The sequence below is a fragment of the Heptranchias perlo genome, chromosome 9, assembly GCF_035084215.1.
Source record: "Heptranchias perlo isolate sHepPer1 chromosome 9, sHepPer1.hap1, whole genome shotgun sequence".
In the NCBI taxonomy this organism is placed as follows: domain Eukaryota; kingdom Metazoa; phylum Chordata; class Chondrichthyes; order Hexanchiformes; family Hexanchidae; genus Heptranchias; species Heptranchias perlo.
Window position 1 is genome coordinate 17,636,634 of NC_090333.1, and position 27,788 is coordinate 17,664,421.

Below are 27,788 nucleotides of genomic sequence, written 5' to 3' on the forward strand. Positions count from 1 at the left end.
AGCTAAAATGTCTTGAAAGTATGTAACTCATGCAAGATACTGCATTTAGTTTATGGAATGGGAACCAATAAGTGGAAAATGAGTACACTAGTAGCTTTCCATCAATAAAGAATTAGCTAGGATGATAGTAAGTTTGGCACAATTGGCCTCAGCCCCGGGTTGGGGAAGAGGAAGAATTGGCTAGGTTTAATGCTTCTGATAACTATCTTGATTCTTGCTGAAAATATGCATGCATGGAGGACAGAATCAAGCTCAAATATGATGCCTGTCATAGTTGAACAGCTTGTCAAGGTTCACGCATGCATAATAACCACTTAGATAAAGTTCTGAAGCATTAAGGGCTCGATATTAGGAGGGAGGCAGGTTGGCAGCCGAGGAGGGGGGTGGGGGGGGGGGTCGACTGGGCGCGTGGGAAACGCGCCCAGTGAAATCGGGGTGCTCCGCTCACGGTCGCAGCCTAATTGAAGGCACTTACCATGGCTTCCAGGTTTCCCGTTCCAGACCTGCGCAGTGGGCGCACTGCGCACCCGCATCACAGGCTGTCAGCAGGAGGAGCCCTATTTAAAGGGGCAGTCCTCCAATGCTCCTCCTGCAGCAAAGAACCAATTTAGGATCATGAAGCAGGCCAGAGGCAAGGCTGCTCCAAGGTTCTCTGACTCCTCATTCCAGGTGCTGCTCGATGGGGTGAGGAGGCGGAGGGAAATTTTTTTTCCATCGGATGGGAGGAAGTGTCCTCCCTCCGCCACCAAGAAGGCCTGGCTGGAGGTGGCCGAGGAGGTCACCAGTAGCGGCAATGTGTCCAGAACCTGGGTCCAGTGCAGGAAGCGATTTAATGACCTAACCAGGTCAGCCAAAGTGAGTATACTTACGTATTCTCCAACACTCCGTCTTCCACATCACCTCCACCACCACACAACTCCTTCTGCACTGCCACCACAAGGCTCTCGCATCACTCCTCACATCCACTCAACCATCATCCTCACCTTGCCTGCACTTACTCACCGTCCCAGTTCCCATTCGAACACTACCACGCAACCCAATCCTCATACAAACTCATGGCTATGTCTCACACGCACCCTCCCATGCATCTCCCTCACGCTCACCCGCACCTCCAGCCAAGCTGTTCCAGTACAGCTACAACACTGGCATCTACCCGACAAAGTGGAAAATTGCCCAGGTATGTCCTGTCCACAAAAAGCAGGACAAATCCAATCCAGCCAATTACCGCCCCATCAGTCTACTCTCAATCATCAGCAAAGTGAAGGAAGGTGTCGTCGACAGTGCTATCAAGCGGCACTTACTCACCAATAACCTGCTCACCGATGCTCAGTTTGGGTTCCACCAGGACCACTCGGCTCCAGACCTCATTAAAGCCTTGGTCCAAACATGGCCAAAAGAGCTGAATTCCAGAGGTGAGGTGAGAGTGGCTGCCCTTGACATCAAGGCATCATTTGACCGAGTGTGGCACCAAGGAGCCCTAGTAAAACTGAAGTCAATGGGAATCAGGGGGAAAACGCTCCAGCGGCTGGAGTCATACCTAGCACAAAGGAAGATGGTCGTGGTTGTTGGAGGCCAATCATCTCAGCCCCAGAACATTGCTGCAGCAGGAGTTCCTCAGGGTAGTGTCCTCGGCCCAACCATCTTCAGCTGCTTCATTAATGACCTTCCCTCCATCATAAGGTCAGAAATGGGGATGTTTGCTGATGATTGCACAGTGTTCAGTTCCATTCGCAACCCTTCAGATAATGAAGCAGTCCTTGCCTGCATGCAGCAAGACATGGACAACATCCAGGCTTGGGCTCATAAGTGGCAAGTAACATTCATGCCAGACAAGTGCCAGGCAATGACCATCTCCAACAAGAGAAAGTCTAACCACCTCCCCATGACATTCAACGGCATTACCATCGCCGAATCCCCCACCATCAACATCCTGGGGGTCACCATTGACCAGAAACTTAACTGGACCAGCCATATAAATACTGTGGCTACAAGAGCAGGTCAGAGGCTGGGTATTCTGCGGCGAGTGACTCATCTCCTGACTCCCTGAAGCCTTTCCACCATCTACGAGGCACAAGTCAGGAGTGTGATGGAATATTCTCCAATTGCCTGGATGAGTGCAACTCCAACAACACTCAAGAAGCTCGACACCATCCAGGACAAAGCAGCCCGCTTGTTTGGCACTCCATCCACCACCCTAAACGTTCACTCCCTTCACCACCGGCGCACCGTGGCTGCAGTGTGTTCCATATCCACAAGATGCACTGTAGCAACTCGCCAAGGCTTCTTCAACAGCACCTCCCAAACCCGCGACCTCTACCACCTAGAAGGACAAGGGCAGCAGGCACATGGGAACAACAGCACCTGCACGTTCCCCTCCAAGTCACACACTATCCTGACTTGGAAATATATCGCCGTTCCTTCATCGTCACTGGGTCAAAATCCTGGAACTCCCTTCCTAACAGCACTGTGGGAGAACCTTCACCACACGGACTGCAGCGGTTCAAGGCGGCGGCTCACCATCACCTTCTGAAGGGCAATTAGGGATGGGCAATAAATGCTGGCCTTGCCAGCGAAGCCCACATCCCATGAACGAATAAAGAAAAATGAAGTAATGATATGATAGGACACAGTTTTGTGACTGTGATTCCCCATATCGTGAGCTCCTCAACTCTGTTATGCCTTTAGTGGCAACCATCATCACAGGAAAATGCTATCTCAGAATGAAGACAGAAAAACCATGTCAACATTGTGGCTGAATAAAACTCCCCCCCCCGCCCGACCCACCCAATAGCTCAGAAGTAAAGGCACTGTCAGTGAGACACATAGAGCAGAATGTCTCAACCACAAATGGAAAATGAAAACACTAGCAGCAATTCATCAACACAGTTTACAAAAATATGGGCTCCCCAGACAGTTCAGTGAGTTGGTGCAGTGAGCAGCTAAGCCATACAGACCACGAGGTCTCAGGCTTAACTGATTTGTACTGAGTTAGTTGCGCTCAACCAGAGCAGTAGTAAAGGAGCTACAATTGGCCTCAGTGATCCTGGATGAAGGGGAAGAGGCAGAGGAAGAAAAAGAAAATTTTAAACATCAGCCACAGTTCCCACCGGTGATTGCCATCCAGTGACCCCTGCTGGAAGCGTGCATGTGGATATTGGGCAAGGACAGAATTGGGCTCAATTGTGATGCTGTCTACAATTGATTAGCCTGTCAACCTACTTGTCTAGGCTCACAAATAATTCACCCAAGTGGCCATTATTATTTGTGGGTGACCAATGCCTGTGGGACCATATCTGATTCAGGCAATCAATGACTTCAGGAGAGAAAAGGGGAGAGAACTGGAGTAAAATAAATGGCACAGGCACAGGCAACAAGTCTGCCCGTCTTAGAAAGGGAATCTTTGAGCAAGAAAGGATGTTTTTGATTGGTGCCCATATAATCGCTAGTTCGATTTCTAATTATAATTTGACAATAGAATTGACATATTAATAAGGATCACGCATGCTGTTAAAAAGGCATACAGGATTCTTGGTTTTATATATAGATGCAGAGTTCAAAAGCAAGGAAGTTATTCTAAACCTTTATAAATCACTGGTTAGACGTCAGCTGGAAAAGTATGTCCAATTCTGGGCACCACACTTTAGGGAGGATATCAAGGCCTTAGAGAGGGTGCAGAGGAGATTTACTAGAATGATACCAGAATGAGAGACTAGAGAAGCTGGGATTGTTCTCCTTAGAGCAGAGAAGGTTAAGGGGAGATTTAATAGAGGCCTTCAAATTCATGAAGGGTTTTGATAGAGTAAATAAGGAGAAACTGTTTCCACTGGCAGAAAGGTCAGTAACCAGACGGCACAGATTAAAGGTAATTGGCAAATGAGCCAGATGTGAGATGAGGAGAAATTATTTTCCGCAATGTGTTATTATGATCTGGAATGCAGCCTGAAAGGGTAGTGGAAGCAGATTCAATAGTAACTTTCACAAAGGGAATTGGATAAATACTTGAAGGAGAGAAAATTGCAGGGCTATTGGGAAAGAGCAGTGAAGTGGGACTAATTTGATAGCTCTTCCAAAGAGCCAGCACAGGCATGATGGGCCGAATGGCCTCCTTCTGTGCTGTAGGATTCTATGATTCTAATTGAAAATTGAATATATATTGAACAATATCACAATACCTCAATGTGGTGGCGCAGTAAAGTTGTATCACGGTGCACCATGGAGTCATAGGATTGAAATCTAAGTCCATGATCTTTCATAGTCCGATTTCCCAATATTGGCCATACTACATGGGCTGCTTGGTCCCATGCGAAGAGGGGTAAAAATAGGAGGGTCAATGGCCCTGGCCATTCTCATTTAACTCCCAGTGGTCAGTTTCACAGCTATACCGGCATAGATCTTGGAGAAGGCTATCTGTTCACCCTCTCAGCTAGGCGTATGGCAAAACCCAAATCGGATAAATGCCTCATGTTTAATTACAGAAATATTCCCTAATGGCTCAGTGAGTTTATCCAGCGATTAACTGAGCTACTCAGATTGGGACGGTCCCAAGCGTGATGCTTGATCGGTGCTCAGTTAACTGCTCTCATCCAGGGCAGCAGTAATTAAGATTCTACAATTGGCCACAAAATCATTAGGGAGGGAACAATTGGCTTTGTTTGCCCCTTCTGATCGCTATCCAGCAGCACCTGCTGGAAGTGCACGTGTGTTAACATTGGTTGAGGAAAGGATCGGTCTCAGCTGTGATACCAACCTTCTTCCCATGGTTGAATAATCTGCTGACATTCACCGTCAAGGCTCACATGGGTAAAAGGCACCTTGTGTGAGGTACTGGAGGTTGCCTAATGACCGTGGAACCATACCCCAGCAAAAAATAAAGGCCTTCAGGAGAGCTTGGAAGGGGGAAGAATTTGCTGAGAAAAATTGCAAGAAAAAGAAAATTTATTTAAAAGGATATTCCTATCTTACCACCGAAATAATCTATACTTCAATTCAATACATATTCACTGCCCGTGACAGTATTGCAGAAATCATTTTTAGCCACGAGGTTAAAAATCATGCAATTCATACATGTAAATTCTCTTTCAATGTAAACATATCAAATCCGATTTATTTTCCTCTCATCTATAATTCAGAGATGTCTCACAATCCCACCCTGTACAGTAAACAAAGTTGCCTAAACTAGCGTAACAACTCACACTAGTCCAAGTACAATTTAAGTCATAGTAATTATGACCATAGGAACTACGGTAGGAACAAAAAAAATCCTAAGTGACAACCAACCTTAAACTGCTGCTGCAAGTGTGACAATGAACATGACAGAGGACTGATAAATAAACCAAAAGAAAGCTATAAAACAAGAGTAAGTTAACACTGCAGCTTTCAGTCACAAGCTAAACAAAATGTGTCAAAACAGGGAGCAAAGGAAAAAATGAGGTGGAAAGGGAAATAAGATAAGGAATGTTGCTATCTTGTGAAGATGTATGCTAATACGTTCACAGCAGAAAGCTGCACCAGAAGATTTACATCAGAGCCAGCTGCACTTTTCAGAAGGCAAGATTTGTAGAAGAAAAAAAAATGTGTTACAGATAATGGAAAAGATTATACAGAAAGTAAGCAACTTTAGATTGTATCGCTTACCTCATTTTTCAGCTCCTCTATCTGATCCTTTAGTTCTCGAATATATTGGGTGGAGTCTGAGTTATTAAGTTGGCCTTTAACTTTACCCTCTTCTCTCTGATATGGAGAACATAAACACTTACTATAGCCTTAGCCTAAATCTCTGTTAAATCAAAAAAGCAAGATTAAATAAAAACAAGTGGCATAATTTTTCACTTGAAAACATTCATATATTTTCCATAAAAACTTGGTTAATTTGGATACATTATATTTATTACATTCCTTCACAACACACACAAGCTAATAATGTATCAAGTTGCAAACTGTTCTGCTTTACTATGACTAGAATGCTGTCCAAATTGAAACATCCCATTGCTTATTTGGGGTGGACATTGCAAGATATTGTTCATTTTCATTCAATGAAGCATATACACCGACTGCATGTGCAAACACTGCTGAAAAGATCACAATTAACGACCGTTGCAGTCACCCATGAGTCAGTCATCCCCGAGTTTCATTTCGCACTACAGAAAACGCAGGCATTCTTTTTAAAAGGGCAGAATTTTTTTCCAAATTAAAATTTTTTAAACTTATTTTTATTCCATTCTGCCCAAAATTTTATAACTGTAACACTGAATAACAAGAGAATGGGTCCCTTCAAATCTGCAACAACTGGGAGATTGTTGTGCACTACTCCACTGGCAGTGGTATTTACCATTGAGATATGTGGAAAATATGATTATTTAATATAAAATATGTTCGATTTGATTTTTTGAAGAAAGACTATGGATTGATTAACATTATACACATGATTATGCTTCACCAATGAAACGTACAACCATGTTCTGATCAAACTTTTCCTGTACATCACACTTCCTGTACCTTTCTTCTTTTTCATTTGTCTTTCTCTATGTACATGCAAGTCAAAAGCACCAGATATGCAAACAATTTGTGCACTTTTGTGTGTTGCTAATTATGCGTGCATAGATTAAAAAAAAAATTACAATATAAAATAAAAATTTGCTGTTTCACACTGCTTTTTCATGCTGCTTTCTTGAGTTTACTCTTTTGTTTATGTCACTGTTTACCTGGCTTTTCTTTCCCTTCTATTTATCTTTGTCTGTCATTTATTTCTCTTTGGTTCTCTTACGAGTTTTCTCTCCATTCTTGACTTTTTATTTCTCTTACTCAGTGTTCTTGTTACCTAGACTTACAGACTTGCAGAATTCACACCACGACAAAATGGCTTCTCAGAATGTTGACAGCCATTTTGAAGTTGCTATGGGCACTGTGAGTCCTGCAAATTCCTCACTTATATCCATGCTTTCCAGTGGGGATCCAATTAAAAAGAGAAACCTCTGGGAAACTGGGAGTACCGAAATGTATTTGCAAAGTGTTTTATCAATATGGACACCACGAGCATAAAATCACAAAATTCCCATCTCAGTTAGTAATACCCAAGGATTGTCAGGGTACAGTGGCGCACACTCCCAATTCATGAAGCAGTTTTAGGGGAATTGATCTGCAGAAGAAAAGGAAAATAAAACAACATTTCTGAACTAAATAAATCCTATTATATAGGTGCTACACCTCCTGAAAACGACAATTGATTGATCCACCTTTGGGGATTACAAAATCATTCACTAGTCATTATGTTACGGCACAATCCTTGAAGGTAGCACTGCACAACACATTACAGAGCAAAGGCCACCACATTTTCGTGCAGGGTGTTGTTCCCAGGCCATTATTACAGGCCTCCTGGTGGCCAGCATGAGTGGTCAGTGAAGGAGGTTTAGAGATCTGGTTACTAATCTGACCTTTACATGGAAGAGGCATGGACCTAGAAGGATCTAAAACACTGATTACACTGAACGTAGGGATTAAATTGAGGATGCATACTTTTCCTTGGACGATAAAATCCTCAGGGGAAAAACACATTGTTCCTGGAGCATGCCACACTCCAGGAACTAAAAAATTCTCAGTAGTAATAGAGTATATACATTCACAAGTACAAATGAGTTTCAATTTTTTTTAAAAAAGCGTTCCACCATATTATACTCTCGTTCTAAATGCACTCCTTTGATCTAAGATAAACTATTGTCGAACTGGAATTGACCATTATAGTCTAACTTTCACCAATATAGTGGATCTGATTATGTTGGAGACAGCACAATACTTCTGGGAATCAGTGTTTTGTTGAGGTTTTCCCTCATCTAACTGATAACAGAAAGCAGTTACCAGGCTTCCTAGTTGGGAACATATGGCTCACAGGTGCCAGTTAAACTGTAGAGCGATGTCAAGAATCTAGAAGTAATGACTTCCCTGTTTCTATGCATTTCAGGTTTCTCTTGATAGGATTTTGCCTTTTCCTTAACACTGTGCTGAAGTGCTTGTTTTTTTCCACATTAAATCAGATATAATTACTTGCATTTTACCCAGCTCAGCATTTACTGCATTCAATGCTGACACACACGACACTTAGAAGTAAATAACGGCTCTTTATATGCACGCAAACCCTGAAATTCCTGGGGTCAGGGAGGGTGATGCATCAGCACGCTGGCAGCAGGGCGGGGGGGGCAGGGTTGGGGGAGCCATGTCGCAATTTGGGGCAGCATTCTGCCGCTTTTTAGCTCCATCGAAAATCCCAGTACTTTTGGGGTCGAGTCCATCGTACAACTTAAATTAAAGAAATACATCACTATGCCCGTAGCAATGCTGGATGTCAGGGTCGCCTGTGAGTTTACATGTTGTTCTGTATCCAGCCAGTGGAGGTACTGAAATGCAACTCCTACTGATTTCTCCATCATCTGGCTCCTTTGCCACTGCTCTTTGACACACAATGTAGATTGGCAATTCCCTACTGGGGGAATCCCAAATGGATTTCCAGCCAAAGATAGGATTCAGACCCACATCTGTACGCTTTTGGAAGCCAGATTCTTACCAAAAGGAAAAAGGGAAAGCTGATGGGGCAGACATGTCAGACAGCATCACCTGGTATCCAGTTTCCAGACTGGGGGAGTCTTGTGAAGAGGTCACTCATCCAGGGATCATGACCGGCATGGGGAGACTCCGGAACACAGTAACAGAAAATGTCTTTAATTTTATTTTTAAAAAGGCACGAAAACAACTGTCTGGCTCTTTCAGCCCTTTGGACATTTTATTACATTAAAGGCGCTATATAAATTTAAGTTGTTGTTGTAACCCCAAATCACTCAGTAGACACTACAAAAACCTTTAAAAAGTCCAATTAGGCAGCACAGCATTTACACTACTACTAACAACAACTTGCATTTATATAGCATTATGTACATAGGAAAACATTCCAAGGCGCTTCATGGGAGTGTAATTAGGCAATAATTGACACCGAGCTAAAGATTTTTTTTATTCATTCATGGGTTGTGGGCAACGCTGGAAAGGCCAGCATTTATTGCCCATCCCTAATTGCCCTTGAGAAGGTGGTGGTGAGCCGCCTTCTTGAACCGCTGCAGTCCATGTGGTGACAGTTCTCCCACAGTGCTGTTAGGTAGGGAGTTCCAGGATTTTGACCCAGTGACAATGAAGGAACGGCGATATATTTCCAAATCGGGTTGGTGTGCGACTTGGAGGGGAACATGCTGGTGATGTTGTTCCCATGTGCCTGCTGGTCTTGTCCTTCTAGGTGGTAGAGGTTGCGGGTTTGGGAGGTGCTGTCGAAGAAGCCTTGGCGAGTCGCTGCAGTGCATCCTGTAGATGGTACACACTGCAGCCACGGTGCGCCGGTGGTGAAGGGAGTGAATGTTTAGGGTGGTGGATGGAGTACCAATCAAGCAGGCTGCTTTGTTCTGGATGGAGATATTAGGATCGGTGACTAAGCGCTTGGTTAAAGAGGTAGGTTTTAAGGAGTGTCTTAAAGGAGGAGAGGTTTACAGAGAGAATTCCAGAGCTTAGGGCCTAAGCAGATGAAAACACGACCCCCAACGGTGGAATGAAGGGCGTGGGAGATGCATTGGAGACCAGAGTTGGAGGAACGCAGAGTTCTTGGAGGGTTGGAGGGCTGGAGGGCGTCACAAAGATAGGAAGGGGCGAGGCCACATAGGGATTTGAACACACGGATGAGAATTTTAAAATCAAAGTGTTGGTGGACTTGGCGCCAATGTAGGTCAGCGAGCACAGGGTTGATGGGTGAGCGGGATTTGGGCAGCAGAGTTTTAGATGAGCTTAAGTTTAAGGAGGGTGGATGATGGGAGGATGTTCAGGAGAGCATTGGAACAGTCCTATATATAGTGCTAAAGAGTGGCAGGTTGAAGGTAAAATTCCCCATTTTACTGAGTTCTCAATCTGCGATATACTGCAGTGGTGACAAATAGAGGATGGACAGATCACTAAGAGAAATTTCCCCCAGGATATCTTTTTGGATCTGGTTCAGAATTACACTGGTGGAGGACCAGAGCAGGTTGCTTCTTCACCTTTCTCAGTTGCAGGCAGTGTGTAGCTTAGGGGAGATCATGAGGGACTGGTGAGAAAAGACTGAATAAATCACATATTATGTGATGTAACTCACATTCATGAGTTATGCAACCTTCTGCAATCCACTGCTAACCTACATATCCCCTTCTATATAAAGGAAATGATCTTGGAATTACGTGTGTGTTCCATTTAAGTAAATAACTTAGCAGAACCCAGAAAAGAGTCATAAAATCACATGTGAACATAGGATGTGGTTTTCTTCTCATGTAGTATATGCAAAGATGTGTGTGGTGTAAGACGAGGTCAAGCCAAAGTGTAGGGATCCATAAGTTCTAAACGAATGTCTTTAACCTCTCTCCATTAGAGGTGCACTGAGTGCAACTTTAATACTGAATACAGGACTACTATTCTGCTTTAAATTAAGATTCAATCAGAACTATATTAAGATGCTTTTATGCAAACTTTTCTGAATGATTGTTTTCATTTCATTGCTCTATACTAGTTGATATGGTTAATGATGCAAGGAGTAATGCAGGACGACTTCTTGACAGCATATTCAAACAGAACAGCCTTGCTTGTTTAGTGGTGAGTGGGAGATAGTGGAAAATTTAGATGTTGAAGATACTTGAACAATAGTAATTGCTACGTCAACAGATTTGGCATTCTGATTGTGAGTTGGAGCAAAATATGAAACGTACCATTTCAGGAAATCTAATTTTAAAACGATGAAGATAGAAATAGAGGTGGTGAATTGGGAAAAAAACCTTATGGGGAAGAACAAAAAAAATGAAGGTCACATTGAAAGAGAATGAACCTACATTTATATAATGTCTTTCACAGCCTCAGGATGCCCCTTAGCGCTTTACAGCCAATGAGTTATTTTTGAAGTAGTCACAGCCAGTTTGTGCACAGCAAGTCCCACAAACAGCAATTAAATGAGTGATGAGTTATCAGTTTTCGGTGGTTTGCTCAAGGGATAAATGTTGGTCAGGGCACCGGGAGAACTCCCCTGCTCTAGTGCCCCAGAATTTTTTATACATCCACCCAAACATTCAGATGGAGCCTTGATTTAACATCTCATCTGAAAGGTGGCATCTCCAGCAATGCTGCACTCTCTTAGTACTGCAATGAAGTGTCAGCCTATATCATGTGCTCAAGTCCTGGTGTTGGTCTTGATCACATGACATTGTGACTCAAAAGCAACAGTGCTGTTACTGAGCCAAGGCTAACACTGAAAGGAGGTGCAAATTAAATATAAACTATGTAGAGGTAAGTATCAGGACACAGGCCCAAATGGTTACACAGGAAAGTTAACAGTACAAAAGAAAAATGTAAATACTTCAAAAGTTTCCAGGAAACCGGAAAGGATATACATTAGAAAAATAAACAACTAAATTAAAAACTGCTTAAAAAAAAGATAATCCAGGATGAAAAGCTGAAATTGGGAAAGGAAACCATAAGAAATATTAGGGGGACAAAATATTTTCTTTTGACATGTTCTTAGTAGACAAAGTATCCAAAACACATGGGGCCCCTTAACTGTAAAAGTTAAGATACAGGGAAGGAAACAATTTTGCATCTACAATTTTCACTGCAGACACCAAATGTATGTTCTCACTGCTAGTAGGGGGTGGTACGATAGGCTTTATGAAGAAATGAGAGAGTAGTAATTAAATAGTCATTTAAAACGTAGTGCTATAATATTTATAAGGTACAGGAGCAGAGACGTATAATCAAAAATTAAGAAAATAAAGACAGAAACAGAAGAAGCTATAACTTAAATTTTGCACATATTTAAATATTGTAGTACAGGAAGACTGGAAAAATGCTACTGCGCATTAAAAAAAAATCAGAATCATGAATTTCGGACGAATGGGCCTTTTAGTTTGACACTAGTAGCAGGAAAGCTGCACCAGAGTTTATTATTTAACAGACAATAGTTTGAAGCCAAAATTGATTTCTGAAAGGCAGGACATTACTAACAAATTTCCTGCAGAATTGGTGTGTGTTGGTAATGTGGTGATGGTAGATAGGTAATCAGGTTTCAGAAGGCACTTGACAAGATGCCTCAGAAAAGATGCCTCAGAAAAGATGTCTCAGAAAAGATCACACTGCAGTGAAAGATCTGGTAATAAAATATTATTGCATGAGAAAACAGGATGTTCAGAGAAAGGGGATAATATTTAGAGATCTACAAGAACTTGCATTTATATAGCGCCTTTAACGTAGTAAAAGGTCCCAAAGTGCTTCACAGGAGTGTTAACAAAATTTGACACTGAGCCACATAAGGACATATTAGGACAGGTGACCAAAAGCTTGGTCAAAGAGATAGGTTTTAAGGAACGTCTTAAAGGAGGAGAGAGACGGAAAGGTTTAGGGAGGGAATTCCAGAGCTTAGGGTCTAGGCAGCTGAAGGTACGACTGCCAATGGTGAAGCAATGAAAATCGGGGATGCGCTAGAGGCCAGAAGACTTAGTAACCATATAGATGGAATACAAATTGAATTTAACAGCAAGAAATGTATGGTAATACATTCAGGTACCAAAAATAGCAAATACAACTACAAAATGAAGGGATATTGTTAAGTAAGATGAGTTAGGAAAAGACCAGACATGAGAAGAAATGGCACAGGGTAGAGCAACATTTTCAAAGATAAATAAAGGCTGGGGAGTACAGAACATCCACAGAATACAAGCCCAAGAAACTGATACTGACCATCTATAAGGCACAGGTGAGACCACAGGTGGGTGTACTGTGCCCAGCATTAAGTTCAAGTGGTAAAGTAAAAAGGGGAAAAACTGCAAATGCTGGAAATCCAAAACAAAACAGAAAATGCGAGAAACACACAGCAGGTTAGTCAGCATCCTTAAAGAGCAAAACAACAGGTTACGATGTTTCAGGTGTGCATACTTCGTCAGGACATGACGTTGAAGCAGTAACCTGACATTGCAGGCATCTTGATAAGATATGCATCTAGGTCTCAATAAGCTGCTGCCTCTTACAGCACATCTGCTAAGTTCATGACTAGGTACATAACTTCCTCTTCGGCTGCAAACATTAGGTCATGATAAATGGCACACGTCTTCTTCTCGCAACACTTACCCAGAGATCCCTCACGGAAGAGTGGTTGGCACTCGTTTGTCTCGTTTTGATCTAATGACCTGGTGAATATGATCTAAAATGGCTCTCTCTTTTGTGATGACACCAGCCGAGATGATCTTGATCCCAGGATCTCTCGTGCAGAGGACTGAGTAACACCATTAGGATCAGTTTCCAGCATTTCAAGCAACAGAAATCAGATAATTTTGTATTTATCCTTATTGATTGTTTGTATAAAATCTTGTGTGTAAGTGCATGTTCAGTACAACGTATCAGGTTTTTACTAAAATATTAAACATAAGAGGGAAATTATATATAAAGCATTTACAATACTTTGTTTTACTCATTGCAGTTACTTCATGAATTTTGATATATGGGAGAAAGCATAGTATCCTCTACAATGAGCCACCTTGTAAAAGAAGGCAAAGTTTTATATAAAAAAAAAGGTTAATCCAACTACAATGCAGTTGCCTTACAGTCTAAAAAATAGAAAATTTAAATTACCTTCTGGGATGAAACTTTATTCTTGGCATGAGAAAGTAAGTTACTCATTGCCAAGTAGCCTCTTAGTACCAAAATCACTGGTTTACCAAAGTAATTCTAAGAATAAGGTTTAGATCAATCACAGCTTGTGCTTGCAGCTGGTTCGCAGCTAAGTTATATAGGAACCACACTGTCTCCATATTAAGTTTCTCTTGTGATGAATCAGCAATACTGGGAAGTGAGAAACTTTCAGAGATTTCAGGACCACTTGTGCTTGATCAGAACCAGTTTATACACTGCAATACTTCCCAAAGTTTGCAGTGCTGTAGTGTGAGCTCTGACCCAATGGCTGAAAACAGACATCAAATAAGGGAACTACTCCCAAATCCACTCATTTCAGCATCCGTTAGGTAATATTTAGCAAAATATTTAGGTGCCTATAGTGAATAAGCACACTTTTGCCTGAAGGATTTTCTGAATAATTCCTACTGGTAAGGCAAATCTTTGTGATGATGGAGATTTGTTATTTCCTGTATAACAAAGTAATGGGCCAGGGGGCCAAACTAATCATAATCTGTGCAATGCAGTTCATACCCCACAGTATTGCCTGAAGACCAAACTAATTGTTCACACACTTTCTAATGTGAAAAATGAAAAAAACTAAGAAAAGTGGATAAGTATTTAACTAGAACTGTTTTGTTCCTAAGCACCAAGTGCTATGCTCTGTAGAGCCCATGGTGTTTCGGTTCATCATTCCATTCTAGGCAGTGCAGCCAGATTGCTAAAACAATGGTTTATTAAATGTACTGTTTCATTATGATCACCAGCCAACAACTTGTCCTGTGCTGCTGCAGGTCATGGCTGCTGCACGGATGTTTCCAGTAAAATATTCTGTTACCAGGGTCAAAATCTTAACACACACATTCTTCCGAAGTAATTTTTTTCATTATAACACACATTCATCCCTTTTGTTTTTAGTTTCATATCCATCTCATTTAGTTGTCTCGTGGTACCCATCTCCCACACTGCACAAATTCTTCAGCTTAGCTTTATCATGCAGTTTTGGGAGAAAGGACTTATTGATAAAACTTTTCTGTCCAGTATTTTCTAACAGCAGCACTCTGAAATTCTGCTATAATGGAATATATTTACTTTTGCAATTACCTTTGATACTCTTCTGAACCTGTAACAAAGAACTTACGTTACAAAGAGACTCAACAGTATTTCAGAATGCAGAAGTAAAACATTCAATTTAATGAAAATTACAGTTTCAAAAAATGTTTGCAGTCACTAGGTTCAGTACAGAGAGCAGAACTGATTAAAATTTGATCACCTAAATGTACTCTTATACGACGCAATCTGGATCACTTCCAGTGCATGCAACACAACAAATTTGTCATGATCTGTTAAAAGGAACTAGTACAGAGATGTGAGTAGAAGTATGAGTCATACTAAAGAAGACACTTCACTTGAAAATTACTCAGACTGAGCTATACTGAAGAACACGGCCGCTTCCTATCAATTTTTTAGATCTAGGTAAAAATAGCTTGTTAAATACACAGAGTTTTGCACTGGTTTTCTATCTAACGCAAACAGAACCGACAAGACTCTTCAACAATCAATGGAAAAGTATATAGTAAAGATTAGTCTTTTAAAAAAAAGTTGGACAATTTTATTAGTTTAAATACTTCAGGGAAGGGTCACAAAAGTCATAACCATGTAAAAACAGCTGTTAAAACTTATCTCAGTAGAAATATGAAAAAAAAACTAATTCTGGAAATTGGAAATATAAACTGAAAATGGGCAAAGAAACAGCAGGCCCTCCCATATCTGAAAAGGCATGCTGCTGTATCTTTGCAGCAGTTTCTGTTTTTATTTTAAAACGTCTCGATTTATTATTTTAGTTTTAACCATCACCAGCTGTCCTCTTTATGGAGAAAATATGGCACTGCAATTATATTGTACTCATTTTTAGAATACTAGCATTGAAAAATTCTGCAGGAGCACTGGATAGCAGGTCTCAATTTCAGAGTTGATCATAAAATCACAGTATATATTGCCTTCCGGGCAACTTTCATCTCATTATTATTAGCACAGAGAACCCCGTTAATTGCTTGGTCTTGTTTGAAACATACAGACAGAACTGTGGTCTTTCATTATTTGCATAAGCACTTGAAGAATATTTCCTTATAGAGGGTTCACACCTAAGATAAGTTCAGACTCTGCTCCTACACTCTACATTCAAACCAGATGATATGCCCTCCTTTCCACACTGCACTGTTGATATAATGATCCACCATAGTGCTGTCCGTCCACAAGATCAGTTCTACACCTGCAGCTGGAAATATTGCAGCACCAACAGAACCCACTTCCTCACATCTTCATTCAGTTATTCCTACTGCTTGTAGTCCACAAGAGGGCAGGGAGTTCTATTCTGTACCACAATAAACTTGAAACAAAAGTGCAAGATGCCTTCAAACAATGAATATTCTGAAGATTTGTTAAAGACTGGAGACAGACATCAATCTTATAGATTCTTGTTTCTGTAAAGCTATTGGAAACTGTTTTTACACTTCCACATGGCAAGCTAGGACAAATGCTGCAAGTTAGCCTAGACTGCTCATTAAAACCTTTCACGATGAACTACATACCCATAATTGAAGAGGATACATGTATTCCTACTGCTACAAGTTTGGGATTTCAGGTAGATAGATACCCTCTTGTGTTCAGTGGTGGCAGTCAGTCCTGTAAGCAGATCCCACGCCAGAACTGACTCACACTGTCCAATATCTACTTATACGATAGCATAACCCAAAGGCTGTAACAGTGTCTCTCCTTTGACATAGACACCGAATAGTGTTTTTCGCCTGTTCCCTCTCTTGCGCTTCTTCAATATTTTGGGGAGGTATCAGCCTTGGTTCAGTGATACACTCTTGCCTTTGAGTCAGAAGGGCGTGGGCTCAAGATCAACTCCAGAGACCAGTACATAATCTAAGATGACACTTCAGTGCAGTACTGAGAAAGAGCAGAACTGTCGGAGGTGCGGTCTTTCAGATGAGACTTTAAACCGAGGCCCTGTTTGCCTTCTCAGGTGGACATAAAAGATCCCATGACGCGATTCAAAGGGCAGTTCTCCTGATGTCCTGGCCAAACGTTTATCCCTCGAACAACATCACCAAAACAGATTATCTGGTCACTCATCTCATTGCTGTTTGTGGGACCCTGTTGTGTGCCAACTGGCTGCCAAATTTCCCTACATTACAACTTCAAAAGTACTTCATTGCGTTTTGGGATGTCCTAAGGCTATGAAAGGTGCAACATAAATACAATTTCTTTCTTTCTAAAGGCGGATCAAGACAATGGGGCCAGATACAAATCGTTAAGCTGCTTTATTTCACAGCAAATGGACATACAGAGCAAAAGTTATTACCAGATTCGCTGATTATATCAGTACAACTTGTCATTGCATAATAATGCAAAATAATAAACACACTTTACTTTCCCACATCAGTGGACTGTCTGATTCAATTTCAACAAAATAAATCCAAGCTAAAACTCCACAATCTAAACTTCTGAGCCTGGCGAAAGCTTACTCTCACATAAGAACATAAGAAATAGGAGCAGGAGAAGGCCATAAGGCCCCTCGAGCCTACTCCTCCATTTAATATCATGGCTGATCTGCTACCTCAACTCCACTTTCCCGCCCAATGGATATCCCCATCTCCCTTGATGTCAAATATCCATCGATCTCAGTCTTGAATATACTCAACTACTCAGCATCCACAGCCCTTTGGGGTAGAGAATTCCAAAGATTCACAACCCTCTGAGAGAAGACATTTTTGCTCATTTCAGTCCTAAATGGCTGCCCCCTTATCTTGAGACTATCTCCTCTAGTTCCAGACTCTCCAGCCAGGAGAAAGAGCCTCTCAACATCTACCCTGTCGAGCCCTCTAAGAATTTTATACGTTTCAACGAGATCACCTCTCATTCTTCTAAACTCCAGAGAACATAGGCCCATTCTACTCAATCTCTCCTCATAGGACAACCGTCTCATCCCAGGAATTAATCTAGTGAACCTTCGTAGCACTGCCTCTGAGGCAAGTATATCCTTCCTTAGGTAAGACGACCAAAACTGTACACAGTAATCCAGTCATCAAAGCCCTGTACAATTGCAGCAAAACTTCCTTACTCTTGACCTCCAACCCCCTTGCAATAAAGGCAAACATACCATTTGCGTTCCTAATTATCTGCTGTACCTGCATGTTAACTTTCTGTGATTCGTGTACAAGGATAACTAAATCCCTCTGAACACCAATTCTTAGTCTCTCGCCTTTTCAAAAATATTCTGTTTTTCTATTCTTCCTACCAAAGTAGATAATTTCACATTTCCCCACATTATGCTCCATCTGCCACCTTCTCGCCCACTCACTTAATCTGTCTATATCCCTTTGTAGCCTCTTTGCGTCCTCCTCACAGCTTACTTTCCCACCTGGCTTTGTATCATCAGCAAACTTGGATACATTACACTTGGTCCCCTCATCTAAGTCATTGACATAGATTGTAAACAGCTCAGGCCCAAGCACTGATCCTTGTCGCACCCCACGAGTTACAACTTGCCAACCCGAAAATGACCCGTTTATTCCTACTCTCTGTTTTCTGTCTGTTAACCAATCCTCAATCCATGCTAATATATTACCCCCAATCCCACGAGCCCTAATCTTGTGTAACAGCCTCTTGTGTGGCACCTTATTGAAGCACCTCACAGCTTTCAGTTTGAAGACCTGATGACGTTGCAGCCTTTTCTGGACTTGGCTGACTGCCAATATATCGCCTCGAAGGAAATGCCTAGCAGACCATTGTTGCCGAGAAGCCAGGACCAGAGACTTCCCAGCACAATTGCTCTGACACGGAGGGTGGCATATTTAACCCCACTATTTAAAAAAGGAGGGAGAGACTACAGACTGGTTGGCCTAACATCAGTAGTAGGGAAAATGCTAGAGTCTATTACAAAGGATGTGATAACAGGACAGTTAGAAAATAACAACGGGATTCGACAAAGTCAACATGGATTTATGAAGGGGAAATCATGTTTGACAAACCTACTGGAGTTTTTTTTTGAGGATTTAACTGGTAGAATAGATAAGGGAGAACCAGTGGATGTGGTTTATTTGGATTTTTCAGAAGGCCTTTGATAAAGTCCCACATAAGAGGTTAGTGTGCAAAATTAAAGCACATGGGATCAGAGGTAATATACTGACATGGATTGAAAATTGGTTAACAGACGGGAAACAGAGAGTAGGAATAAATGGGTCTTTTTCGGGGTGGCAGGCCGTGACTAGTGGGGTACCGTAGGGATCAGTGCTTGGGACCCAGCTATTCACAATATATATCAATGATTTGGATGAGGGAACCAAATGCTGACAACACAAAACTAGGTGGGATCTTGAGTTGTGAGGAGGATGCAAAGAGGCTTCAAGGCGATTTAGACAAGTTGAGTGAGTGGGCAAATACATGGCAGATGCAGTATAATGTGGATAAATGTGAAGTTATCCACTTTGGAAGGAAAAACAGAAAGGCAGAGTACTATTTAAATGGTGATAATTAGGGAAATGTTGATGTACAAAGAGACCTGGGTGTCCTTGTACACCAGTCACTGAAAGCAAACATGCAGGTGCAGCAAGCAGTTAGGAAGGCAAATGGTATGTTGGCCTTCATTGCAAGTGGATTTGAGTACAGGAGCAAGGATGTTTTACTACAGTTATACAGGGCCTTGGTGAAACTACACCTGGAGTATTGTGTGCCGTTTTGGTCTCCTTACCTAAGAAAGGATATACTTGCCATAGAGGGAGTGCAGCAAAGGTTCACCAGACTGATTCCTGCGATGGCAGGACTGTCGTATGAGGAGAGATTGGGTCAACTAGGCCTATATTCACTCGAGTTTAGAAGAATGAGAGGTGATCTCATTGAAACATATAAAATTCTGACAGGGCTAGACAGGCTGGATGCAGGGAGGATGTTTCCCCTGGCTGGGGGGGTCCAGAACGAGGGGTCACAGTCTCAGGATATGGGGTAGGACATTTAGAACTGAGATGAGTAGAAATTTCTTCACTCAGAGGGTGGTGAACCTGTGGAATTCTCTACCACAGAAGGCTGTGGAGGCCAAGTCACTGAATATATTTAAGAAGGAGCTGGATAGATTTCTAGACACAAAAGGCATTAAGCGGTATGGGGAAAGAGTGGGAATATGGTATTGAGATAAAGGATCAGCCATGATCGTATTGAATGGCAGAGTAGGCTCTAAGGCCTACTCCTGCTCCTATTTTCTATGTTTCTATGTTTAACATTGACTAAGTCAGGCTAACAAATTGCTTATTGTTTACAGTCTTCGAGGAAGTAATATCAAAGGTAAGTCATTAACATTTGAACCACCTTTTGACTCAGTGCCTTTTTTAAAACTGGTATGAATACATTTTGCTTTAAAAATGCAACATTTTAAAGTAACCTTTTTTACCCATATCTTTTTTGTGGAAAATGGTCAAAAAATGAGAGCTACCTAGATGAGTCAGTGAGGCAAGCTCTCCAAGGATAATTCTAGACAGCTTCTCAGTGAAAACACCCACAGCTGGGGCTCCTAGATTACCGTAAAGCTACATTTAATCTTCCAATGGTATAATTTTTTTAATGTAAAAAAAATTGTGCCTCCTTTACAGACTGTGCCAAAGGACCACTTTTCAAGGACATCTAAAACCACAAGGTTCTAAGCAAGAAGCAGTCTATTTACCATGTCTGAAGGTGGTGGCAGTCTTTTGCAGTTCCAAATAAGGCTAACCTTGAGGCTTCGACATCTTAAATCAGTTAAGAGGGGCTATTATGGAATCAGGCTATTAGTGAATCAGTTGTGCAGAAATGAAGGCAACATTCTGATTGGAATACACAGGCAGTCTCCTTCACTGCCTCTGATGATTGTTACCAGTACCTCCCTTGTGGGCTAGGAAGGTCACTTATACATCAAATTGTCACAAGGCATGTGATTATCATTAGAGTCAATTTTTACATAAACTGGTTATAACTCAGGGCGGTTACATTGGGTAATGTCTGAAATTTTCTTTGGAGAGCTCATCTCAATCAATGATCCAACTAGGATCTTGAGGTCTAGATGTGCAACCATCATATGTATTTTGTAAAAACTTTCAGCAAAGAATCTGGATTGAAAATGCAGTATTTGTCTGTAGCTTGCCAAATGGAAGTTTAAAAACAATCTCCACTAGGTATACAGAAACAAGAATCTTGGAGGTTGATCTTCAACAAATCTTCAAATTATTCACGGTTTGATGGCATAGAATCATAGAATCTTACAGCACAGAAGGAGACCATTCGGCCCATCGTACCTGTGCCGACTCATTTAAAGAGTTATCTAATTAGTCCTACTCCCCTGCCCTTCACTCATAGCTCTGCAAAATTTTACTTTTCAAGTATATAACCAATTCCCTTGTGAAAGTTACGACTGAATCTGCGTCCACCACCCTTCCAGGTAGCGCAGTCCAGAGCGTAACAATCTGCTGTGTAAAAAAAATTCTCATCTCCTCCCTGGTTCTTTTGCACTTTAACCTATTTACAAAATGTTTCAAGTTTATTGTGGTACAGAATAGAACTTCCTGCCCTTTTGTGGGCTACCAAGCAGCAGGAATAAATCAATGAAGAGGTGAGGAAATGGTTTCTGAGCACAGAAAATTTCTTTCTGCTCAATTTATCCAAGCCTCAAGAGGGAACGGGAATCAAGATTAAGTTACGAAGCTGGTAGGAGAGATTTATGGGACATAGTAAGGGAAGAATAAGTTGGTCCAACTAAAAAGTCTAACAAAGCAACTGGTAGTCCTCAAACTTTCTATGTTACATACCCACCCCACTTAGTTTGTGCAATATTATCAAATACAGCAAAGTTTGGCTACCACATTTAGCTCAATTTCAGGTAGCATTCTATTATTTTTCTTCCTCCTCTCTTTCACTAAAATGGTCAGGAAGATGAGTTCCTGCTTACATTTAATATTCAGAGACACAATTTAATTTATTTTGTGCAAATGCATCAGGTAGAACATGTGCACTAAGCAGCAACAAGTAAACACTGCAGTTCAACTAGAGTTTTGAAACATAGAAGCCACAGCAAAAATTCCATCCCTTGCCCCCCACAGCTCAGTAGGTATCCCAGTTGCACCAGAAACAACACGAGTGCTTGACCAGAATATGCAAATTAGCCTGATCTTGCAATATCGGATGGGGTCAGGGATAACATCAATGGGTAAGCAGAAGTTTTGATCTGCCCTCCTCTACCCTAGGCCGCTCTAGGAATTTCAGTCCCAGAAACTACAAAAGAATTTCAATCTTTTTTCACCTCACACATGGGAATAAAAACAGTGGGCTTAAATAGCTTTAAATTTTGCAAACAAAATCAATGGCAACTTTTAAAATAAAGTGTTAGTGGCTTATTTGGAGTTAGACTGTATAAACTAGAGACTATAGGGCGTGCAACTCAAAGCCCTTCAGAAATTGAATCTTGTGGTCCCCTCCTTGGCAGGGAATGAAATGTTGTTAAAAGTATGTGCCTAACCAAGATTTTAACCGACCCCATGCTCAAAAGTTGCACATTAATCCACAGTTACCGCTGAAAATAACATAGCAAACAAGCAGTGCTTTTTAAAAATGGACCGCCATGACCAAGTAATGTTAAAAAACAGTAGTAATTGTCATCAGCTAATATGCAAGAAAATACAATAGTCAACTACTACTTATGACTGAAAATTGATTGAATCAATTTACTGGATCAAAATATTGTGGTTCCAGTTGCACGGCTGTCGGTTCTTGTCTAGGGAGGAAACCCGTGCAAGACCTATGGCAGCTGGCATGGTAGCAGACTTCTATTGCCACACAATTTTGATTCTCGATGTGTGGCAACAGGTTCTGGTCTTGCTTGAGATGGGCAGCTTCAAGTAATTGCCCACCGTTGACCAACTCACATTGCACCAGAACTTCAGGACGTCTCTTATGCTTAAAGTCTGTAGTATACTTTCAGCCATGGCAGATGATGCAGACTTTGGGGAGAACATGAGAAGATCAAACTGCTTGGTCAAGTCTAGAACGAGAATGCAGTACCCTTATTTGCTTCTTGGCAGGCTCTGATGGCTCTCCACTCTCTGGGCAAGGACTTGTATCGGCTACTTGTATCAAATACGCGGGATCGGTCGGAAGGATAAATCTTACAATATTATAGTGATTTCCATGGGCTTTTCAACTTCTACCACGGAGGGGACCACAAGACTAACAGCTATAATCGGATACCCGACCACCTATCAGTGAATAAAATATTTTAGCAAGAATTACAGAGAAAACATTTCTAGGAAACAGTATAGATGCTTCTACATCACAGTTGTGGTCAACTATTCAAAACTCAACAGCCGGAAAAAGAAACTGAATATTGACAAATGAGCCAGTTTTAATATAGCATACTAATATACTAACTGAAATTCTGACTGTAACTACTAAAGTGAAATTGTTTACACTACTAATTCAAAATACATTGATTAGCGAGTTTAGAATGGAAGGGAAATTGCCTGTATTGTTGTGGCTGATTGGGCCCTTAGTTAATCCTACATCTTTCAAATTGGGTTTGAATGTGTGCATGGGTACTAATCAAAGGTTTCAATGAGCTGCAATTCAGCCACGAGTCACATGAGCTTCACAAGACACCATCTGACCACTTCAGCTGTATAACAGTAAGTGCATCTCAAAACAGTATCTCGATTACCCTCAGAAAACCAAGGAACAAACGGATAGAAAATTGAAGGCGTTTGGAACTGTTAAAATCTTATTTATCTGAATGTATGGCAGACAATACTTTCTCTCAGTATCTATAAATTGAATACGTACTTGGGAGTGGGACTAGCTGGATTGCTCTTGGAGAGCCGGCGGACTCGATGGGCTGAATGGCCTCCTTCTGTGCTGTAACCTTTCTATGATTCTATCAAAATTCTTTAATTCTATTTACATGTAGTCGATGGCCCTGAAGATCACAGTGTATAGTCCTGGGTTCCTGGGATTGAGCCCGCCACTGAACTCTACGCCTGAAGGTCAGAGGGAGGAGCCTTGAAGAGCAGCTTGTTTGGTGGGGTGGGGAAGTCTTGCATTGCAAGGGGCCCCAGCAGCCCATTGAATCCTGAAGCTACTTTTAAAAAAAAAGAGAAAATAAATTCATCCTCCTCATCTTTGGTGGTCCAGGCTCCGATCCCAGCCAGGACCCCCAGGTGAGCTCCAATTCCATTCGTTTTAACAAGCAATGCCCAGTGAGACCAAGTATGCCTGAGCCAATGCTACACTGGTTCCAACCGAGGGCTGGGGAATGGGAACTTCTGCCTTACATCGATGGCTTTGTGGGATGGGCGGAGGCTCCACTTACACAAAGACGTCCTATAAACTGTGGCTTAAGCCTGGTACCAGGAGCATCTGGGTCCTGGCCAAGTTTTTGGCCATTCCAGCGGACTCCCATCAAACTTACGGAGGGAGCCCACTGGAAAGGTTACGGATTTTCGGGGCCTCTGTTTTTAGGCTATCTGTTCTGTTCGCTTATTCCATGTTCAAATTTTAACCAGGATGATCACTTGCTTATTTTGACCACCGCAATCACTACATGCTTGAAAATATTGTGTTGCCCCTAATAATCCCACTATATTCCCCAATCAAATTTCTGCATACAATAAAAAAAACCTTCAATGGCTGATCATAAGTGGGTTAAGAGCACAAGTAGAATTTAATATAAAATGCAGTGGTCTAATCAATGTTTTTCATACATTTAAACTTATTGTATAGTACAACTTCTTGTACGTAAAACTGATTTTCCACCTAATGCCCAATGTGTTTTAAACTCAAATCTGTACATATGCTAAATTACTCATGGCTTTGAGCATAGCTAATGACTCACTCCAATTATTGTAATACAACTACCCACACTAATTCATTGGATCAAATTAATTGCCTAAAACATCTGATTTCTGAAGTTAGGAAAAAGAAACACTTGGCAAATAAACATATTATAGATTAAACATGATATAGCATCAAAATGAACAACTACACAACTATAGACATCTTAGCTGTTTTAGATTTGCACAATTCATTCAGACACATTCTGTGGCTGAGAAGTTACGGTTCAGATTTAGTTTTTCATAATGACTGATGCGGAGCAGTGTGTGAAAACAAGGCTTTGTTTGCACTCTTAATGACCTTTTTCTTTCTTCAAGATGATTATCACCAGTCTCACACATCTGTTACACATTTTTCTTTTGCTAATAACAGTAAAATGAAATTTGTACTTCTGTAGTTGAGGTGATTTTTATATATCAAAAGTTTTCAAGTCTTTCCTTGAACTTAACGTTAGGTTTTCCTTAAACCAAAAATGTTGCCACACATTATGCATTTATATACGTCAAAACTTAGTTTCTCTCCTGATTTCGAGTGAATGGCCAGTCTTGCTTTCTACCATTAAAAAATGCATGATTGGTGCAGTAGCCTGCTGTGTGAAAAATGATCGCTTCTGTCCCCCTTACAAAAAATTGTGGCACAGAAATTTGAGTGAGTGTGACCGGCAGGAAATGTGCTCAAGCATACTATTTTTATATTATACTTGCGAATCTCCCATGGCATTGAGTGGCAATCTGTCCTGACACTTCGAACACCAGCACTGATATAACCAAGTGTTTAATTAGATCAATGCTGATGGTCCGTAGAAAAAAAGTGGGAAGTCAAATCTATTTTCCTTGTTCGGTGATGGCAGCTACCAAGATTTTGGTTGGTATCCTGTTGGCTGCAATGGCATGGCCCATAATCGATTAGGAAACAGATGTTGTGTCCCTCAATGTTTGACACACTATACCAATAGTAGCACCGTGGCCATTTTCAATGCACCCAGTTGTGCTCCAGTGTTGAATGGCATTGTGGATACTCCAACAGCTATCTTGGGAATTGCAGGGTGAAAGCTAGATGTTGTAAGTGTCCTACAACATCCAGAAAACTTCTTCCTTGATTTTTGAGTTGGCATGGAATGTGATTGTAGACTTTCTCTGATCTGGATACAATTTTGATGATCTGAAGTTCTTCAACCTCCATTTCGATAAGATGCTGAACTTACATTTCAAGATCACCTTCCAAGATTTTAATAATTTACAAGTCCCATTAGAAAGTCTGGATCAGACACTGCACTTCAGAAAATTGAGCAAGATTTGGAAATAACTCAAGAACTTGTCATGAGTATAGAAGGAAAGGAACCATGGATGTATCTGCGTGCTGGCGCTGATGGAAGGATATAAAATACCCTTCTATCCTAACTTTCAATTTTCATAAACTCAGGCTAATATGGGCTTGTAAACCCACGCGCTTTTAAAAAATTTAATATACGTCAAAATATTCGTCTTTATTTCCTAAAATAATCCAGTTTCCTCTCAAATCGCATAAATGCACTGCAGTTGATGGCTCATCCTTCGACACTTTTTCCATCAACTTAGGGGATTCCCCAACGTTTTGTTTTCTCAACTTCCCTCACTCATCGTCTATCTTATCCACACCATTGCTCATAATTATATTCAATAACTCCCTTTTGGTTTCACACATTTAGAACATGACAGTTTGAATCACTACAGCTTGACCTCCCTCCTTCATGTCCTTACTGTGGCAATGAAAATCTAATTACTTTCTTCATGTAGTAGTCGGAAAATGCTGAAATTTATTATTAAGGACGTGGTAACAGGGCACTTAGAAAATCATAATATGATTAGGCAGAATCAACATGGTTTCTTTTATGAAAGGGAAATTGTTATGAACATATGAATTAAGAACAGGAGTAGGCCATTTGGCCTCTTGAGCCTGCTCTGCCATTTGATAAGATCATGGCTGATCTGATTGTGACCTCAACCCTGCTTTCCTGTCTTACTACTATAACCTTTGACTCCCTTGTTAATCAGCAATCTATCTAACTCAACCTTAAAAATATTCAATGACCCTGCCTCCACCGCTCTCTGGGGAAGGGAATTCCACAGACTCACGAACCTCAGAAAAAATTTCTCCTCGTCTCTGTCTTAAATGGGAGAACCCTTATTTTTAAACTGTGGCCCCTAGTTTTTGTCTCTTCCACAAAGGGAAATATCTTCTCAGCAGCTACCCCTTCAAGTCCCCTCTTATATGTTTCAATAAGATCACCTCTCATTCTTCTAAATTCCAACATATACAGGCCCAACTTGTCCAACCTTTCCTCATAAGGTAACCCCCTCATCCCAGGAATCAGTCGAGTGAACCTTCTCTGAACAGCCTCTCTAGCAATTATGTCCTTTCTTAAATAAGGAAACCAAAACTGCACACAGTATTCTAGATGTGGTCTCACCAATGCCCTGTGGAACTGTAGCAAAACATCTCTACTTTTATATTCCATTCCCCTTGCAATAAATGACATAATTCCATTTACCTTCCTAATCACTTGCTATACCTGCATACTAACTTTCTGTGATTCATGCAGTCGGACACCCAGATCCCTCTGTACCTCAGAGTTCTGCAATCTCTCTCCATTTAAACAATATACTGCTTTGCTATACCTCCTGCCAAAGTGGACAAGTTCACATTTTCCCACATTATACTCCATCTGCCAAATTTTTGCCCACTTACTTAACCTATCTATATCCCTTTGCAAACTCCTTATGTCCTCTTTTGTAACCTACTTTCCCACCTACCTTTGTGTCATCAGCAAATTTAGCAACCATACATTCGGTCCCATCATCCAAGTCATTGATATAGATTGTAAATAGTTGAGGCCCAAGCTCTGATCCCTGTGGCACTCCACTCATTACATCTTGCCAACCTGAAAATGACCCATTTATGCCTACTCTCTGTTTCCTGTTAGCTAACCAATCCTTTAACCATGCTAATATGTTACCCCCTACACCATGAGCTCTTATTTTGTGTAACAGCCTTTGATGTGGCACCTAGTCAAAAGCCTTCTGGAAATCCAAGTACACCACATCCACAGGATCCCCGTTTTTAACAAATCTATTAGGGTTTTATGAGGATGTAGCTAGCAGGATAGATAAAGGGGAACCAGTGGTTGTACTATATTTGGA

General features: G+C 41.2%; 1 protein-coding gene across 5 annotated transcripts in view; it reads right to left on the reverse strand.

Moving 5' to 3' along the window:
• evi5a (ecotropic viral integration site 5a) overlaps window positions 1-27,788 on the reverse strand; it is a 226,958-nt gene that overhangs the window by 38,648 nt on the left and 160,522 nt on the right. For 4 of the 5 annotated variants that reach the window (XM_067989928.1, XM_067989927.1, XM_067989924.1 and 1 more), the window contains one exon: window positions 5,635-5,730. The exons of the other annotated variant lie outside the window; for it this stretch is intronic. In XM_067989928.1, the coding sequence (XP_067846029.1) occupies window positions 5,635-5,730 (96 nt within the window). The remainder of the gene's footprint in view (window positions 1-5,634; window positions 5,731-27,788) is intronic. 5 annotated transcript variants of the gene reach the window in all.